The sequence below is a fragment of the Simochromis diagramma genome, unplaced genomic scaffold (genome assembly GCF_900408965.1).
Source record: "Simochromis diagramma unplaced genomic scaffold, fSimDia1.1 OVJJ01000171.1, whole genome shotgun sequence".
Lineage (NCBI taxonomy): Eukaryota > Metazoa > Chordata > Actinopteri > Cichliformes > Cichlidae > Simochromis > Simochromis diagramma.
Genome location: NW_024387222.1, coordinates 965,440 through 984,509, shown reverse-complemented (window position 1 = coordinate 984,509; position 19,070 = coordinate 965,440). Strand labels below are relative to the sequence as shown.

At 38.2% G+C, this 19,070-nt stretch overlaps 1 protein-coding gene across 1 annotated transcript in view; it reads left to right on the top strand.

The window, feature by feature from the left end:
* Positions 1-18,769, top strand: part of LOC120746566 (C-type lectin domain family 10 member A-like) — a 29,499-nt gene extending 10,730 nt beyond the window's left edge. Inside the window, exons 6-12 of the mRNA XM_040051990.1 lie at positions 11,697-11,738; positions 11,988-12,038; positions 12,287-12,328; positions 13,809-13,862; positions 14,385-14,524; positions 17,249-17,312; positions 18,112-18,769. Coding sequence (XP_039907924.1) covers positions 11,697-11,738; positions 11,988-12,038; positions 12,287-12,328; positions 13,809-13,862; positions 14,385-14,524; positions 17,249-17,302 — 383 coding nt within the window. The 3' untranslated portion in view covers positions 17,303-17,312; positions 18,112-18,769. The remainder of the gene's footprint in view (positions 1-11,696; positions 11,739-11,987; positions 12,039-12,286; positions 12,329-13,808; positions 13,863-14,384; positions 14,525-17,248; positions 17,313-18,111) is intronic.
* Positions 18,770-19,070: the final 301 nt, after the last annotated feature.

Here is a 19,070-nt window from a genome sequence, read left to right as displayed (position 1 = left end):
GTATACGTAAACATTTTAATATTGTCTTAATTTTAGGCAGCAATGCTGCCACTCAACATCAGATTACCAATTTTGTTTAATGTGAATCATTTGGTTTCTGGGAGGTAACATGGAGACTTTTCTTAAGGCTGGCATCACTCAACCATTCCTCCTGTGTGTTGGAGAAAGAAAGAACATCACCCAGAGTTTCTACATTGTCCTAGATCAAAAAGTCATTCCCTGTGTGACGCAGACAGGAGTTGCAGCTTTTGATGAGCTTTTCAAGGCACATTTTGTATTTGCTGTGTCCTATGACGAGGCATTGCACAACTTCTACACATTCATCCAGACCACCGTGTATGGCATTGATGTTGGCAGCGTGAAGGAGAGTCCTCGGGTCAGGGAATTCAGAGCAAGAATTCTTCACAGTACAGTCTAAAGACATCGACTATGACCGAAAAGGACCGGAAATGTTCATCTGTTACTTTTGCAAGATACACCACACAAGTTGCTCAGTGTTATTTAGACATGTCAAGTTCCAGCATGGTTTGTACGCAGGGAAGTTTTTACGTTTGACCTGTGGAGAGCCTAGATGTTCATCTCTTTGACAAGCAGCACCTCTCCCAAGCTCATGGAGACTTTGTTGACTCAGAGGTCATCAGTAATTTTTATTTTGAGCCTGCACCTTATGATGGAACCTCTGTTTCACAGCTTGTAAATGTAGTTAATCTCAAGACAGGCAAATACTAGACATGTACAGGACTGTTATTTCTCAACTACAATCCTCAGGAGTTCTGAAAGTAGTGTTAGTTGGTTCATTGGAGGAAAGGGTTAATGACATACAAACACATGAAAAACAATCTGTTGTTGAATGTTTGTCATCAAGAGAAACCTCGGATAAAGTTGAATGTTTTGATCAGCTTGAAAATCCATTCTCATATCTTAACAGAATCTAAAGGATGAGACATTTTGAGCAAAAATGGAAAATAGTTGAACCTGTAGAGCATGTTTTCTTGTGTGTGTGTTTTGATGTATTTAAAGCTGCTTGTGCATGATCTAAATAATTTAGAGACTGAAGAAATGATCAATTGTCACTTAAATGCATTTGTTATTGAGGATAAACTGGATGCTGTTGCACTGATCCGTGTAGATAATGTGGTGTATTATAGACCTTACAATGGGCAGTTTTTAAATGACACTAATGAGAAAATGTAGATTGTCCAATATTGTAGTTTTGTATATCGTTATGCACTGTTTATTTGTGGTGTATCTGCTGTTTGAATACAAAGTATTTTTGAACACTTGTTTTGTTTTTGTTTTTTTTATGGGTAGAGTGTGTGCAGCTGTGAATACCTTCTAATTAATTGTAGCAGTAGAGATATCAGAGATTATTTATTGTAATCTGGCAGTATTGATGATTTGACTGACACTAGTGTTAGTGTTAGAAAATCAACACTATTCAGTGTTAAATTTTTAAACACCAGGGCTAGTGTAAAGTACTACCTACACTATTTGGTGTTAATTTTTTAACACTTAACACCAGTGTAGAATATTGTTGACACTGGTCAGTGTTAGTCAGTGTTAATCTTTAACTCTGTACAGTGTTAAAATAATACTAGGTCATTGTTAAAAATATAACACTTTGAAAAGTGTTAATTTAACACTCAAAAGAGTGGACACATATAGACACTTTTCTAGTGTTAAATTTAACACTCTCAGTGTTAATTTGCACTGTCGATTTTGCTGTGCTGTGGCTCCAGCGAGGAATGTGTATCTGAAGTTAAACGAAGACCTCCCACTTGTAGTTTAGGTAGCACAAGAGCAGGTGAAGCAGCAGGTGAAGTAGCATAGCATCTCCGGGGACCCCCCCCCAGAGCTAAACGAGTCCCAAGAAAAATGCGTCTGTAGTTGGGGGTGAGCCATGGCCTCCACCGGAGCTCCTCCTCTAGCTTGGAGAAAGCTACCTACCTGTCTCCTTAAGGTGAGGTGTTTTGGCTGGGGCACTTCAGATAGTGCCCAAGACAAAGTCTTGACAGGAATAAAGCCTCATCCACCAGCATTCCAGTAGCTCCTGAGTAGGGATGGGTATTGATAAGATTTTCACGATTCCAATTCCATTTTCGATTCTGTTTAACGATTCGATTCTTTATTGATTCTCTTATCGATTCTTTTTTTTTTTTTTAATTAAGGAGAACACTAAGGTCGAATAGCTTAAAACTTTGTTTTATATCTTCTTTTTGAACAAGGTAGAAATTTAGGAGTAACATGGCCTTACAAACCCAGCAGTGAGATCTTAAGAGATCCAGCCTACGGCTCTTCAATGGGGTGTCACAGGGTCCCCAGGAAAAACATTGTAAATGTAAAATAATAAAATAAATATTCTTCTGTAGCAATAACAAAGTATAACATAAATTATTCTGTAGCAATTACACAAGAATATCCAGTAATGTCCCTGCCTACAATTAAACACATTCACTTAATGAAAATCGGGGGCATCTTCTGTGGCAAATGGGTGCAAACCTTTGACCACAAACTGAGTCACTGCTCGGTGACATTCGTCTATCCTGGCCTGAAAGGAGACGCTAACGGTAGACTGCAGCGAGAACTGCCAGCATCTGAGCCACAGACTCTGTCTGTCTCATCATGGTCACCTAAATGCACAGTAATGGCAGGTTTGTAATAAGGCAGATCGCGCTAACATAATATGCACTGTTGATTATTTACCTGCCGCATTAACAGGAGAGGACGTGCAAACGTTACCGCTGCTGCTGGGTTGAGATTCACGAGTCTGGAGCGGAATTAAAAACACGACATTCATTTAAGGTCATCGCGTGTTTTGTGAGCAAATGCTTTTGCATATTCGTAGTGTTTCGTAGTGTTTCCTGCCTTAAATGAAATATCTACCTAAGTATTGCAAGTTGCCCTGTTGTCATCTATTCTCGTAAAGTATAACCAAAGTTTTGAGCGTTTGAGCCGCCATGTTTCCTGCCAGGTAAATGATGCTCCGCAACGTGGTGACATCATTCGGGGCGACTGGAATCGATAAGCGAATCGTTTGCAAAAATGCCAAACAATTTCAAGGAATTGAAACAGTGGGAACCGGTTCTCAACAAGAACCGGTTTTCGATACCCATCCCTACTCCTGAGCTCAATATTCCTTCCCCCTGCTTCTGTACCAAGCCATGCAGGCAATTGTGATGATGAAAAAAGAAGAGAGTCCTAAATTGTGCATGGATTATAGGCAAACCATTAAAGAGGCTTACCCCACCTGTTTTATCTCCTCCTGATGAGATGGGGCAGAAAACCTCTACGGTATGCTCTGTTCTCTTCTAATCAGACAAATAAGGCCATGATTCTCTGAAAATAGTATTTCTTATAACTCAGCAGTATAATGCATCATAAACAATATTATTCATTCACCATAAATCAGCAGTCTAATGTAATACAAATCAGTTTAATAAATGTAGTCGTTTTCCTTTAAGTCAGGAGAATAATGCAAACTAAAGCTACATAATAATTTCACAATCTTTAATTAGGGGTACAACGTGGCATAAGATAATATAATAATCTCACACTGTAGAACTGTGATTTCCAAGTAATATACCTACCTGGAAAAGCCACCAAAATCCAGATGCACTCTCCAGAAGGCCCTTCATTACTTCATGTCAATCATCGGCTCCAGATCCCAACTTCAGCATTAGCCAGCTCCAGCATTAAGGTATGCAGTGCAACCAAGTGGCTCACCCTACCAACTTAACTCCTCCAGGGCACCCTCTAGTGGTGGGTGTGGAGTCTGACACTACCAGTGTACATCAGTGTGTGGCGGGGGCGTGGTATGCCGTTCCCATACAAAGAATTGCAGTCAACCTGATGTGCATTATTGATGTCATAATAGGCTGTGTCATCTGATTCACAGCACACCTAAAATCTGAATTAGACTCTGCCAACAGGAATCAATCTTATTAACGTTATGACGTCTCTCTGGGGAGTTAGCTCACACCAGGTTACCACCAAAAGTGGAAGCAGTAATGTGAATAAATGTTTTTCTTTAACAGAACTTAACAAAAGACTTCTAACTACACCCGCTGACTGCACAATTCCTGCTGTCTGTGATGACTCAGTTTCAAATGCTGAGTAGGAAATTAGTTGCTGTGTACCTCATGAAGAAGGAAGTGGTTTCTGTGATCAGCTCTTTGACGCATTCAAGCCACAAAGTCTCTGATCAGATGTGAGACAGTAACATTAAAAGCATTAAACTTTATCAAGTTTATTTGTAGCTCATAAGGCCACATTAGTCTGTTGTGTCACGTATCTGCAAGTTTCAGATCAGATAACAGCAAAAGAGAATAAACTACAGCATTTTTAAACACCATTTAGCAATTTTGCTTTATTTATTATTGATATTCATGACACTAATCATCATTTGACTCAAATATAAAAACAGCAGCCGTGCTACAATTCTATGTTCTTTTTATCTATAAAACAACAGCAAGACTGACATCTTCAGTGACCAGTCTGAAGTCTGCAAACATGCTCATGCTGCAGCACATCACAGACCATATTATCACATCTGTGCGACTGTGGTACACAAAGCCTTAAAGTCAACAAAAATGGCAAGGCCTTTCCAAATAAGAAATAAATAATTTATTACATTCTATACTCCTTACAATATTTAACTGACAGAGAGTAAGTGAGCGTCTGTAAATACATAATAGTAGTGCATATGTTTTGCGGGTGTGCTTGTGTTTGTGGTTAGCTGCTACTTCCTTCATGCTCATCTCTTGAAACAGCTGCGTGACAGAGGCGGAAGCAGATGGTTGAGGCTTTTAGTTCTCCCAAAATGTCCACAGGTACTCAAGTTGCAACACATGTGAGATATAGCAAAGGAGTCCGAGTGGATGGTGAAGAGAAAAGCCAAGTGGAGATTCAAGAACATGAAGACTGCTCCATCAGTCCTGGGTTACAGGAAAATGGTAAGCATTGAAAATTTTGTGGTGCAGCAATGAATGCTGACTTTCACATTCAACGCCTAAAATAGCTTAATTAGCTTAAGATGCTTTTGAAATTTTTTATGTTAATATGATTATGAAGTCTCCTTTGAAACCTTATTTAGAGATAAAGTATCTGAATTTCAGGAGTGGGACCACACCTCCAAACACGCTCCTTCTGGTTCTTATCTATATATGATCCCCCAATTCTAGAAGCTGTTCATTCTCGTTTTCGTGCGAACACAGTTTGTTCTCGTCCGTTCTCGTGTGAACACATTTGGAGAAGGTCTTTAACACAGCTTTTTTTACAAGAGTAACATAATTTTACCCATCCTTCCATTTTCTTGCAATCACCTTCTCATTAGTGGTGGGACAATCAATCCAAATATCGATTGTATCGATACTAAGTCAGTATTGGTATCAGATCAATACTGGCCTAGTGAGATCAATTCTTTACTTTAAGTTCTGCTCTTGTTTCCAATGCTGTGCTTTCGGCAAAGACGAAACAGCCTAGTCGCCGGACTCGCCGCTTCTGGGACAGCGCCAGAGATGGGGGTTGTTCAGTTGTTTACATGATAATTATATTTTCACCTGTTGTTTTTGTTGTTGAGAATTTTAATTGTAATTTTTGTATTATAGTTTCTCAACAGTACTCATTTTAAAATTTTTTACTGGTTTTGGTGCACTTTTATTTTTAGAAAAAAATACTAAACGAAACCATCACGGCAGACCCAATGGCATTTTCATGCTTCGCAGCATCATTTACTCTTACAAAAATCACACGGTTGCTGTAACATTACATTCAACGGCTGCAGCCCTCCCGCTGCCAGCTGTACACATCACCACCAACAACAACTTTGTCCTAATTATGTCCTGGGTTTTAACTCTTTAATAACACTATTTAATAATAAAATTAAATATTAGCAATTCATTGAGTGTCAACCTTTTTTATTTAAAAGTATCGGTATCGGTTTGACACCAAAATATGCAGTATCGCACACCACCACTTCTTTTCTGTCAGCACATCAGACAAAGAGCTACACAAGAAACTGAATACCATACGAACTTACTAGCAGTTTTCTCACTGGCCGACAATCTGGTCTGCTATGTTTATCCAACCAGTCGTCTCTCTGCTAAATCCAGTTATGAAGTAACCACATCCATGCAATTCAGCAAGACCACCCACCACCAGAGGCGACTTATGTTGTGATTTGGCGCTATATAAATAAAATTGAATTGAATTGAATTGAATACTTACCACCAGATGTCGCCGTTGCTCTCCTCTGTACCCTCCTAGCTCCTCCTTGTTGCTCCTCCTTCATCCCGCCTATAAGTCCGCCCCCTTAGGCAGTCTCCTTCACAGCTCGCTTTGAGGCACTTCCTCCTCTGCCGATTCAGGACAATGCCCCAATCAGCACACAGAGTGGGTGCGGTCCGCTCTTTTAGACCTCAACCACACCAGAACAATGGGCCCACAATCTTCAGATCACGGTACAAATTACTTAAACTGCAACACGGCGTCTAACCGCAGTTTCTCTTTTTCCCAAAACGCAATCAAATTATACCCCCCAATAAACTCACAATTTACAACAATTAGTTGGCCTCCGGTCACATTTTCCACACACACCACAAAAACACAATCTTAAACCAATCCTGTCCACTTTCCACCACCCCGACAACGGATTTCCACAAAAACACAAAATCCTATAAAACTCAAATGCGCTGAGTTGCACACACTCTCTTTGCAGCAGACACTCCGCACTTACGCCACAAACATCCTCCGTTTATGCAGACTGCGTCCGGGACTCTAACCCACGTTATTTTTAAGGGTTTCCAGACGGTACCCAGTCCTCCCGTCCACAAAGACCTGTGGAGCAGCCAAGCCCAGAACACACACGCGGCCTTTAGCCGGTGACAAGGCCTCTAACCCCAATTTTCTTACAGTAGGCTAAACATCAACCTGAAATTCTTGACAAACGTCTCCTGCTGTAACGGACTAAGACAAACTTTTAACCACCTATTTATTCTACTGAGTGAATTTACACTGGGATACGCTCAACTTGGCAAACAGATAATTTAGCATTCATCCAATAGGCACACTTCGAATAAACAGGTGGTGCTTACCTTTTCAGATGAGTTAGGCGGCTCTCTGTTCGCTTCGTTCGCGCGATCTCAGAGCAAAAATGTCCCGGGTTTTGGCATCAAAACTGTTACCTCTGAACAGTTTCACCCTGGTTCTTGGATTCCTCAGGCCTCCAGAGACAACACCGGGACTCAGTAGTCAATTCACAACACTTTTATTCATCCACACTTATTAATACAGCTTCTAGAAGGGAGATGTACAGGACCCTGGAATTCATCAGCAGATCTCAACTCCTTTGCTGTTGCACACAGTTTTATAGAAGTGACCCCCATTCTAAGCCCTATACGATGTGCCATAAAACTAAACACTGTGTTTGTATGTTTGTGTGCGTGCGAGTACGTGTGCACGTACCTGTGTGTAAGTGCATGTGTATATATGTATATGTACCTCTGCGTACGGAACTTCTTGTGGATCATAAAAGTGCATTTCCCTTCCAGACCAAAGTTATCCAGTTTCAAACACTGCACTGACACCCACACCCAGGTATCTCCTGGGGAATTTCCACTCAGCCAGTGTTGCCAACTCCTCAGTAAGGAAAATCGCTATTGGTTGTCCTAGAAGTCGCTAAATGACGTCATCGCCTAATTTGCATAATTGGTCATGCTAATCTAATTGTAACCTATGTTGTTGGAGAGAGAAATAACATCGTGGAAGAGACATAAAGTGAGTAAAAAACGTCCTAAATGCATTTAGAGTTTATTTAGAACTACAAATTAAATTTCTTTTAGCAATTATTGGTTTTTTTTAATGTCACAATTCCAACCCTGCTCCTTTACCCGGGCTTGGACCGGCAAAAGTGACCCAAAATAGGCACTCTGGTGGAGTTACTTTGTGTGTGTGTGTGTTTATAAGTAGTTTTAAACCTTGTGATCCACAAAACAGCATAAGAGTAAAAGAGTAAAAGAAGAACTGACTGTGTTACAGCACCTGCTGCTTGTTGAGAGTAAAAGCGATACATGCTTTCACGTCTTTTTTTAGCAACTTTCTTTAGAAAAAAAGTCGCTAAGGGGTCTGAAAACTCACTAAATATAGCGACAAAGTCGCTAAGTTGGCAACACTGTACTCAGCTTTAGCTTCTCTTTGTCCTGTTTTCACAGCTCAAGGTGGGGGAGGGTCTCTTACAAGTCTACACCTAAGTTTATGTCACGTTTAGGCCTATATTACATCCAGGGCAGTGTCAGTGTCTCTACTATACTTCTACATCCTAAAATAAGCTACAAACATCTTCTCCTTCTCTTGTTCGCTCTCCCTGTCTCTTGTGTTAAGCTTGCGTGTCCAAGTTCATGTCTCTCCATGTTTTAAAAGTCTTGTTTCTATGTTCATTGTGCTTAGTTTTACTTTTCCTTGTGGTGTCATGATCATTTGGGTCAGCTGTGTCTCCCCAGGTGTTTCCACTTCCCTCATTACCCTGCTGTGTATTTAAGTCCTCTGCCTCCCTCTGTTCATTGTGGGTTTGTCTGTTTCCCTCTCCCCATGTCAGGTCAGATTCCAGGTACTGCTTGATTCTGTTCGCAGTTTTACACTCGTACTCCTGCTCAGAATCATGTTCATGTCTCGTTTTTAATTGTTTGTAATTAGATACTGATTACTTTTTTCAAGTAACTTGACCAACACTGATTACTGCAGAGGTCTTTGACCTTTGTGCCCCACAGTTATTACTGCTTCTAGGGGATGCCTTCTTTGGCAGTGTTGGTCAAGTTACTTGAAAAAAGTAATCAGTAACTAATTACTGATTACATCCCCCAAAAAGTAATCCTGTTACTTTACTGATTACTTATTTTCAAAAGTAATTAATTACTTAGTTACTTAGTTACTTTTCAAAAACCCGATTTACAACCTGAATAGGTGATAAAGCGATAGATCTTTAAGCCCAATTCTACTTTTTCTACATAATCCATCATACAAAATGTAATCAAATGGAAAAGTCTCTTTTTAAAACTTGTTTTAAAAGTTAAAAGTTTTAAGCTTTTAAAAAAATTAATTATATGCAACATTCTCTGACTTGAAGAAATTTGTTTAATATTTAAACCTATTTTCTGCACATTCCAGCACATAAAATAAAATATGTTTTGTGTTTACACTCAGTCTTTCACAGAGATGCAAGTAAAACACAGCAGAAAATAAATAACATCAAAGACTCAGCGGTCCTGTTGCTCTATTTTCACCTGTAAAGCAGGAGTGGGGTAGGCGGAGGTTTACCCTGGTGCAGGTGTGCCGCGGTCAGTGGAAGAATCCGCGAGTTTCTCTGTGAGTTTCCCATTACGTCGTAGCTACTCGGTGCTTGTTGGAAGTTTAGGGATTTTTTCGCTGTAAAAAGAAGTTTTCTTCCCACGCACAGCGGACACTAATGTTTTTGTCACTTTTTATGGAATCAAACTCAAAGTAAGGTCAGTACTTCCACGCTTTAAACGCTGCACGCTCATACTCTCTCCCACAATCGATATGTGATCCATTGTTGATCTGCACACAGCTGTTGTCACGAACGTCGCACTCGCTTACGTCACTGTCATGAGACATTCTCGCAAAGAAATCACGGTTTTAGTAACGCAGTAACGCAGCTTGCTTACGGAAAAGCAACGGTAATCGAATTACCGTTTTTGCAATAGTAATCCCTTACTTTACTCGTTACTTGAAAAAAGTAATCGGATTACCGTCGGATTATTGGGTATCTGCCAGGCCCCTTCAATGTTTTCCCCAAACTGCAGCGTAATTTATGTGTAAACCTTTTATCTGTTAAAAATGTTGTCAAACCTAAAATGAGGATGTGGGCCCATCAAGTGTGATACGGAACCACTTGGACCCAAATGTTGCTCTTCTTACTGATTAAATGAAAAAAGTCACTTTTGGCTGCTACTTTAATCACAAGGAGCTGCCACAGCTGATTGCTGTTCATCTTTGATGTGTCTACTCATAGGAATATAAATAGTGTGGTGAGATAATAGATACAATTATCTATTATCTCACTTGGTAATAGATAATGCATTTTGTCTCTACAGGTCAACACACTCGAATGAACCGTTCATCTGCCAAAAGGAGCCATTCCAGAGTCATCGCAGCAGCTCTGGGAGCTTGTTTTGTCTTGATGTTGACTGTAATTGTCAGTCGCGGTGAGGCTTAACTGTTTTCTATAAAGACCAAAGTCCAACACTTGTGTTTTTGTGTTGTTCACCTTATATATTTGGAAGAATAATTTGGCATTTCATTAACAGCTCAACCCCCCCCATGTTTTTTCACATTTAGCGCTTATTACTTTTCAAAATGTTCTGCTAGAGGTACAGTGCTGAAAATTAAATGACAAAATGAAACATTTGAGCTGTAACACTATTTTGTTCAAGATATTCAAACAACCTGGTGATTACCATTTCCCAGTATAGACAATAACAGGGACAGGAAAGAAAATATTCAAAACTTACATTTGTGTGAACGGACAAACACAAAATCAACTTTTTAAACTTTAAAAACTGTAATTTTAAGGTTGATCTGCCTGTTATTTACTGTTTTCCTCAGGTATCTCAGCAACCATGCAGTCAGAGCAGACCAGTACTTTACATAGCCATCTTACAACGGAAACTACAACCGAGAAAGGCTTGTTTACCTTCATTTTTAACAATCAGATGTTGAAGTATACCTATAAGCAGTTGTTGAGGCTTCAAACCGCTCAGCGAGTTTGTGTGTTCGTTCAGTTACATAAAAAAGTTTGAGGGAACATTGGCTGTAAGCTCTTTTTTCTATGAAGACCAAAAGAGATTTTACAGTATACACTTTGCATGCCATTTTGATGATTAGTATATGTAATGTAAGGACATATGCTTTCCTGGCTTTTCAATGCATTTTCATAATAAATGAATAACATATATATAATATATATTTTATAATATATTATACATAATATATATATAAAATATATTATAAATAATATTTATAATAATTGTATATTATAATATAATTTATAATAATATATAAATTTTAAGTCACCAGCAGACAACCAAAGTACAATTTCAATTCTTTTTTCAGCAACTGTAAACAAGATGACAGCACAAAGTACAACAAAGAAAGTTTTAAAAGGTAATTATAATTTTTTTGTTATAATCAGTTTTAACATTTAAATGTTTAACCAATTTTTATTTTTGATGAGGACTGAAACAGGTTTTACAGTTTATGCTTTGCATGATATTTTGATGATCAGTATATGTAATGTAAGATTATTTATTTTATATTGACCTGTGTTTTCCCGGCTTTTTAATGCACTTTCATAATGAATGAATAATGTCAAGTCGCCGACAGTACAATTTCAATGCTCTTTTTCAGAAAATGCAAATAAGATGACAACACCAAGTACAACAGAGAAAGGTTAGGAAGCTCTTTTTGACCTAAAGTTTTAACAATCAAATACTTAACTACAGAGATAAGCTGTTTGGTGAAGTGTAATCACAAAGGTATTGGAGGTTATGTATTGCATGGCACTGTATGTTTATTAGTGTTTCCTGTCTCTTTGGGGTTTCTTTTGGTGTGTGTGTGGGGGGGGGTAGCGAACAACATTAAGTCATCCACAGAAAACTCAAGAACAACTTCCACTTCTTTTCCAGAGAGTGTAAACAAGATGTCAACACAAAGTACAACTGAAAAAGGTTTAGAAGCTCATTCATTTAAATTTCTTAAGCAATCACTTTTAAGAATGAAATGTTTAGCTGTAATTGTAATTTTATGATGAAAAATGAAAGAGGTGTTTATGTTTTGCAGGCTATTTTGATAATCATTATATGCAATGCAAGGATATTAATTTGGTACTGATCAACATTTTCTTTGGTTTAGTGCATTTTAGTAAATTTTAAGTCACCAGCAGACAACCAAAGTACAATTTTCATTGTGTTTTTCAGCAACTGTAAACAAGATGACAGCACAAAGTACAACAAAGAAAGTTCTAAAAGGTAATTTTTTTTTGTTATAATCAGTTTTAACATTTAAATGTTTAACTAATTATATTTTTGATGAGGACTGAAACAGGTTTTACAGTTTATGCTTTGCATGATATTTTGATGATCAGTATATGTAATGTAAGATTATTTATTTTATATTGACCTGTGTTTTCCTGGCTTTTTAATGCACTTTCATAATGAATGAATAATGTCAAGTCGCCGACAGAAAACCTGAGTACAATTTCAATGCTCTTTTTCAGAAAATGCAAATAAGATGACAATACCAAGTACAACAAAGAAAGGTTAGGAAGCTCTTTTTTTACCTAAAGTTTTAACAATCAAATACTTAACTACAGAGATAAGCTGTTTGGTGAAGTGTAATCACAAAGGTATTGGAGGTTATGTATTGCATGCCACTGTATGTTTATTAGTGTTTCCTGTCTCGTTGGGGTTTGGTGCATGTGTGTGTGTTTAAAAGAGCCTACATTTTTAACATTTAAATGTTTAAATACAATTATATTTTTGATGAGGAGCGAAATAGATTTTACAGTTTATGCTTTGCATGACATTTGGATGATCAATTTATGTTTATTTAGGGATATTTATTTGACGTTTATCTGCATTTTCTTTGGTTTTAATTTTAACAAATGTTATATCACCAGCAGACAACCAAAGTACAATTTCCATTCTTTTTCCAGCAAATGTAATGATGATGACAACAAAAAGTGCAACAGAGAAAGGTTTGGAAATACATTTATTTATTCATTTAGACAGTCAGTTTTAAGAATCAAATGTTTAAAACTAGTTTTATTTTTATTTATTTTTTAAATCCAGTCCTGTCTGGCAGCTTTTGAAATTAGAATTATGAGTTGAATGCACTGTTGTGCTAAACACGTTCTCTATAGACTCTTCTTGTTCAGGTGTTTCTTTTATCTGTTTATTTATAAATTTCTATTCATGTTATTTCGCCTATTACATTATATGTGCTATAGTATGACAAGGCAGTAAAAAAGGGGTTATAGAGGAAGATTTAAAGACCAATAGTACAAATAGAAAGGCACAATGCTTTGCCAAATGCCACACTTGTAAGAAATACAAACTTACTGCCGCTACAACACCAAAATTCAAAAATGGACAGTTATATAAATCAGTGACACTTGTGGTGTGTGTGTGTGTGTGTGTGTGTGTGTGTGTGTGTGTGTGTGTGTGTGTGTGTGTGTGTGTGTGTGACAGAGAGAGAGCACTTAATTTCAATTAATTTCAATTTGGTAAATGTTAAATCTCAAGACAAGACTTTTTTTTAATGAAGTTTTTGAAGTTACTTTGTGTCATTATCCATCAATTTTAGAACTGAAATGTTCAACTACAGTTTAAATTTTTATAATAATATAATTATTTACACAATTTAAGAATATTTATTTGATGTTTACCTGTGTTTTATTTGATATTTAATGATTTAAATTAAATGATGATTAAATTATTTTTAATATATGTCAAATAACCAATAACCCATTTAGAGTTTCTATTCTTTTTTTAGCAACTCTAAAAAAGATGACAACACAAAGTACAACAAAGAAAGGTTTGGAAACTCATGTATCTATTTGTTTAAAAAAAATCACTTAACAATCAACTGTTTAAAATGGATGTTTAATTTCTTTGATGAAGACTGAAAGAGGTTTTACGGTTTCTGCTTTACACAAGATTTTGACCATCAATTTATGTAAATCAGCAATATTTACTTGATTTGTATATGTGTTAACTTTGGTTTTCAATACATTTCAGTTTATGTTAAATCGACTAAGAAGATGATGACGACACGAAGTGCAACTCAGAAAGGTTTAGAAATGTCTTTTTTTAAAACAGTGACTTTTAACAATGATACTTTAAAATATAATTTGACTGAAAGAGAGTTTAAAGTGTATGATTAGTGCAGTTTTGACAATCGATTTATGTAATTTAACTATATTTACTTGATGTTAACCTGTAGTTTCTTTGGTATCCAATGCATTTTAAAAAATGTTCAGTCCCCAACAGATAACAACAACACAGCTTCTATTTCTTGTGTAAATTTCAAGAAAATGACAAAACAAAGTAAAACAAAAGAGGATCAGAGACTGATTGAAAGTTTTATTTGAATAATCAGCTAAAGTAATAAATTTTTAACTGTAGTTGTAATTTTTTTGATAAAGAAGGATCAAAGATGACAACACAAAGTACAGCTGAGAAAGATTTTCTCTCATTCTGTCTTTTTTGTATCTTTGGCTCTGAAGACATTTTTAATTGAACCCTTCTAAGTTACACGAGACTGCAGTAAACTTTATTTTCATCATGAAACTAAATGATATACAACCCTTTCAGGATATAGCTGTCCTGTAGGATGGCTGAGGGCAGGATCCAAATGTTACTATGAATTACATGACAGAAGTTCACAGGAGAATGAATCATACTGCCAGAGAAGAGGAGGAAGTCTAATTGTCGTAAATAGTAGAGAAAAACAGGTGGGTGTGTTTACACTTCTCAATTGAAATGTGACCAAATATTGCTTTTTAAATGCGTTATTTGTTGAGTGTTACCGCATCTGTGCTTTCAACCAGATACAGAATCTTTAACTACCAAGGAAGCAGGTTAGCACAAGCAGCAACTGGTTAATCAAAGGAACAAAACTTAGAACAGCATTTCAGATATGCTTAAATATGCTTAAATGATCATTTATGCATATTTGTCTTTTTTTTCGGGGGGGTTCAAGATGACGCCAATGTGTATGGCTTGCCGTCTGTTCCTCCAAATCGCTGTTTTAATGGTATTATTCTGCTGTGACGTCGACTCCCTGCTGGTCTATGATCGCTAAGTTTTACTTAAGCTTCGGCTATCTCCCAATACTCTGGTGTGTAGACTGGAAAATGCACACAAAATACTGCCTCCACTCCTGTCGTTGGTTCCTACTCACCTGCTCCATGTACCTGTGCAATCTCCCCGGAAGCGAGGTCACCGTCGCGGCAAACAGAGTGGGAGATTGGTGAAGCTGAAGGCCTGTTGAGCGTTTGGTTCTGCTGTTTCTTCCGGTGCTCCTAGCGTTGCCTGCCGCCCCCCTTTTCCCTGGCATCTTCATAAGCCATCCTATGCATGTCTGGTGCCACTTGCTGGCTCTGAGATGTTCCCACACCCCCTCCCATCATCCCTGTCCACGGCAGTGCGGAGCGAATCTGCAAAACCTGCCGTATGTTTAATGAGCAGATGTCTGGTGACTGTTCAACTCCGGCCAAATTTGGCCTGGTAAGACTTTCATCCTTAAGGAATATTTTTTGTTACACTACTTGGACTTTCTCTGCCTAACTGAGACGTGGACAACTGCTGGTGATTCCAACGCCTTTGCAGAACTTTAGCCTTCAGACTATTTTAATGTCCCACGCAGATCTGGTCGAGGTGGAGGAGTAGCTACCATCTTCAGAAATCGCTACAGGTGTAAACAGGTTTCATTGGAAATTTATTTTTCCACTTATTAACTGTTGCTATTTGAAATAGCCTGTTCTCCCCCTGTACTGTGCACAATAATATACAGGGCCCCAAAATACAGTAAGGGCTGTATAAAGGAATTTGCTGCATTTCTAACTGAAGTCACGATAAAATATGACTCCTTTCTTATTGTCGGGGATTTTAATATTCATGTGTGCTGTCCAGAAAAGCCCATGGTTAAAGACTTTTTGAATCTTACTGATTCTTTTAATTTAGTTCGATGTGTGTCTGCATCCACACAACAGTGTGGCCACGCTCTCGATCTGGTTTGAGCGCACTCACTGCCTGTTTTAAGTCTCTGACCTGTTTTCTCTGATCATATGCTGGTTCTGTTTTACATCTCGTTATCTATAAATGAATTCAGGGGGCATGTCCCTGCTCAGCCATCTCGTTTGTTAAATTTCTCTCCACCTTCTATAATCAGTTCTCCATTCCCGAGACACTCCAAAACGTAGAGGAACTCAGTTCTTGGTTTCATACCACTTGTCAGACTGCCTTGGATATTGTTGCCCCTCTGAAAATCAGGCATCCTAGTTGGGACCCTGGTTGAACAATGAAACCTGTGCTGCGAGGCGTGAATGTCATAGGGCTGAGTGGAGATGGAAAAAAGATAACTTACAGGTCTCTTTATAAAATTTAAGAGAGCACTGGGCCTTATATCAGTACACAGTAAAAGAAACAAAGTGGAAAGGCTTTGCGAACATTATTTTGGTACATTATCAGAAACCACATACAATGTTTAACTCAATTGAGACTATTTTATGCCCTCCTTCTTCTCTCGGTTTTGAGCCTTCACTTCTTTATGAACAACTTCGTTTTGGCTAGGGTACGGATTATTTTGCCCACATCTGACCAGTTTGTCTTTCAACAGTTTGAGTCGGTTACTGTTGCTCAGCTACAGGAGGTGGTGGATCATCTAAAGCCTGTAGGCTCACCTCACGATGCTATCCCTCCCTGTTTTCTGAAAAAAGTTCTTTCTACCATATGTTCAACTATTGTAACCATTTTAAATAGCAGCCTTTCCTCAGGTGTGGTTCCAAAGAATTTCAAAGATACAATTTCTTCTAAAGAAACCTGGGCTAGATACAAACGCTGAAAACTTCAGACCAATATCTAAGCTGCCATTTTTATCTAAATTGTTGGAAAAAATAGTATATAACCAATTGATATATAACCATACTTGAATGCACAAAATGTTCAGGAGATTTTCCTATCTGGTTTTAAAGCAATGCATAGCACTGAATCAGCACTTTTAAGAATTTTTAATGATATATTTTAATTTGATTCTGGTGAAAGTGTCATCCTTATTTTACTCGATTTAACTGCTGAATTTGACACTGTAGACGATGAAATTTTAATCTGTGTGTGTGTCCGTATAACAGGTGTGGCTCTGAAATGGTCTTATTTAACAGATCGAACCTTTTCAGTTCGCTTAGGAAACTGAGTCCTCCCGTGCTCCGCTGTCTCATGGAGTACCACAGGGTTCCATTCTGGGCTCTATCCTGTTTTCGCTTTGTTTACTTCCCTTGGGCTCAATTTTTAGGAGACACGGGCTCTCTTTTCACTGTTATGCAGACGACTGTCAGATTTATGTTTCTCTTAAAAAGAAAAATGGGTCGTTTATTTAACTAATTTCTATTTTTTTTTCACTGCATAAAATATACCTTTACAAAGTATGGCAACTCTTCCATGTTTTTGTCTCTGTGTAGAGAATACTTCATGGGGAAACAACTGAGGAAGTTCAGCAGTGCGGGCTCCAATGACAAAATGCAAGTATGGCTTATCCTTCCATCTCAAATGTGAATGGGATTTTGCACTGCACACTAATCTGCCATAACATTAAAACCACTGACAGGCATACTAGTGGTAGTATTTCTAATAGGACACGCAGAGTGGTTCCAGCTCACCAGAATCTCGTTAAAAAGGTGCTGTACTGTGTTTAGCAGCTGGTGCTTGGAATCATTTTAATGATAACAAAATAGATCTGATTTAATAAGTTTATGTTTGTGTTCATATACTAAGAAGCACTTAAATGAAAACTGCTACGATGAGAAAGTTAATCTAGTAGGCACAAACATTTTCTGGTAGAGAATTAGATTAAAGCAGAATTCTATAAAGACTTCTGCATAATTCTGTTACCAACATTATATGGAATGTTGCAGGAAAATAAGGAAATGGCAGACTACCACCAAATATGTATTCTTTCAACATTAGTCTCTGGCTAAAACCAGGCAAGTACGCTGTGTTTCCTACCAGCTACCGTCCAGTATCTCTTTTTAATGTTGACCTTAATGTAATCTGCAAAGCTCTCTCATAAAGATTAGAGACAGACACCATCTCTACTTTTAAGATTAGGCTTCAAACTTTCCTTTTTGCTAAAGCATATAGTTAGGGCTGGACCAGGTGACCCTGAATCCTCCCTTAGTTATGCTGCAATAGACGCAGGCTGCTGAGGGATTCCCATGATGCACTGGGTATTTTCCTTTCCAGTCACCTTTCTCACTCACTATGTGTTAACAGACCTCTCTGCATTGAATCGTACTGGTTATTAATCTCTGTCTCTCTTCCACAGCATGTCTTTATCCTGTCTTCTTCCACTCACCCCAACCAGTCACAGCAGATGGCTCCGCCCCTCCCTGAGCCTGGTTCTGTTTTCTTCCTGTTAAACGGGATTTTTTCCTTCCCACTCTCAACAAATTGCTTGCTTACAGTGGGTCATTTCATTGTTGGGGTTTTCTGTGTTTTCTTTGTACTATTGTAGAGTCTTTATCCTAAAATGTAAAATGCCTTGAGCTGTTGTTGTTGTGATTTGGTTCTCTATGAATAAAACCGAATTGAACTGAATTGAATTGTTTTTGAGGGGGGTCCTTGCTGGCGGACATAGGTTACTGACGTGGTACACTGCTCCCGGCTCGATCTGGGGTGCGTTGGGGACTTGGCCTTATGGGGCACTCTGTCTCTGGCTTTTTTGGTTCTGGCTTTGCCTGAGGGGCGTGTGTCTTCGCTGGTGTGTCGCCAGGGTTGTGGGCTGGTACATGCATGAATCTCAGCATCATCGGCTAAAATTCATATGAACTTCTGCTACACTTGATGTAACTTAACTTGACCATGAAACCACAACAACTGTGTTCCAGTCACACCCTGTTCCTTACTTTAAATCACAAAGCATCACGACTTATACGTAGGGATGGGAATCGAATTGAGAACTGGTTCCCACGGTTTCTTTTTTTTTTTTTTGCCTGTCCCGTTTGGCTCTTTTGCATCAGAATTGTTGTCTAAAGGCAAAGAAAGATGCCCAACGGATTTACTTTACCAAGTTGACCATCCCAGCCTTGCCGTAATGGTCCCTTTGATTCACCTTTTATTGTTTATTTTATTTTCACTTGCTGAATACGGGACAGACTTGACTGGGGGAAAGAAGGGGAGAAAGAAAGAGGGAAAGAGAAACAGCTGAGAAGAGGGACGGGGGAGAAGGGCAAAAAACAAAAACCAACAGAATGAACAGAAAAAAAAATGCATCTATCGATCACC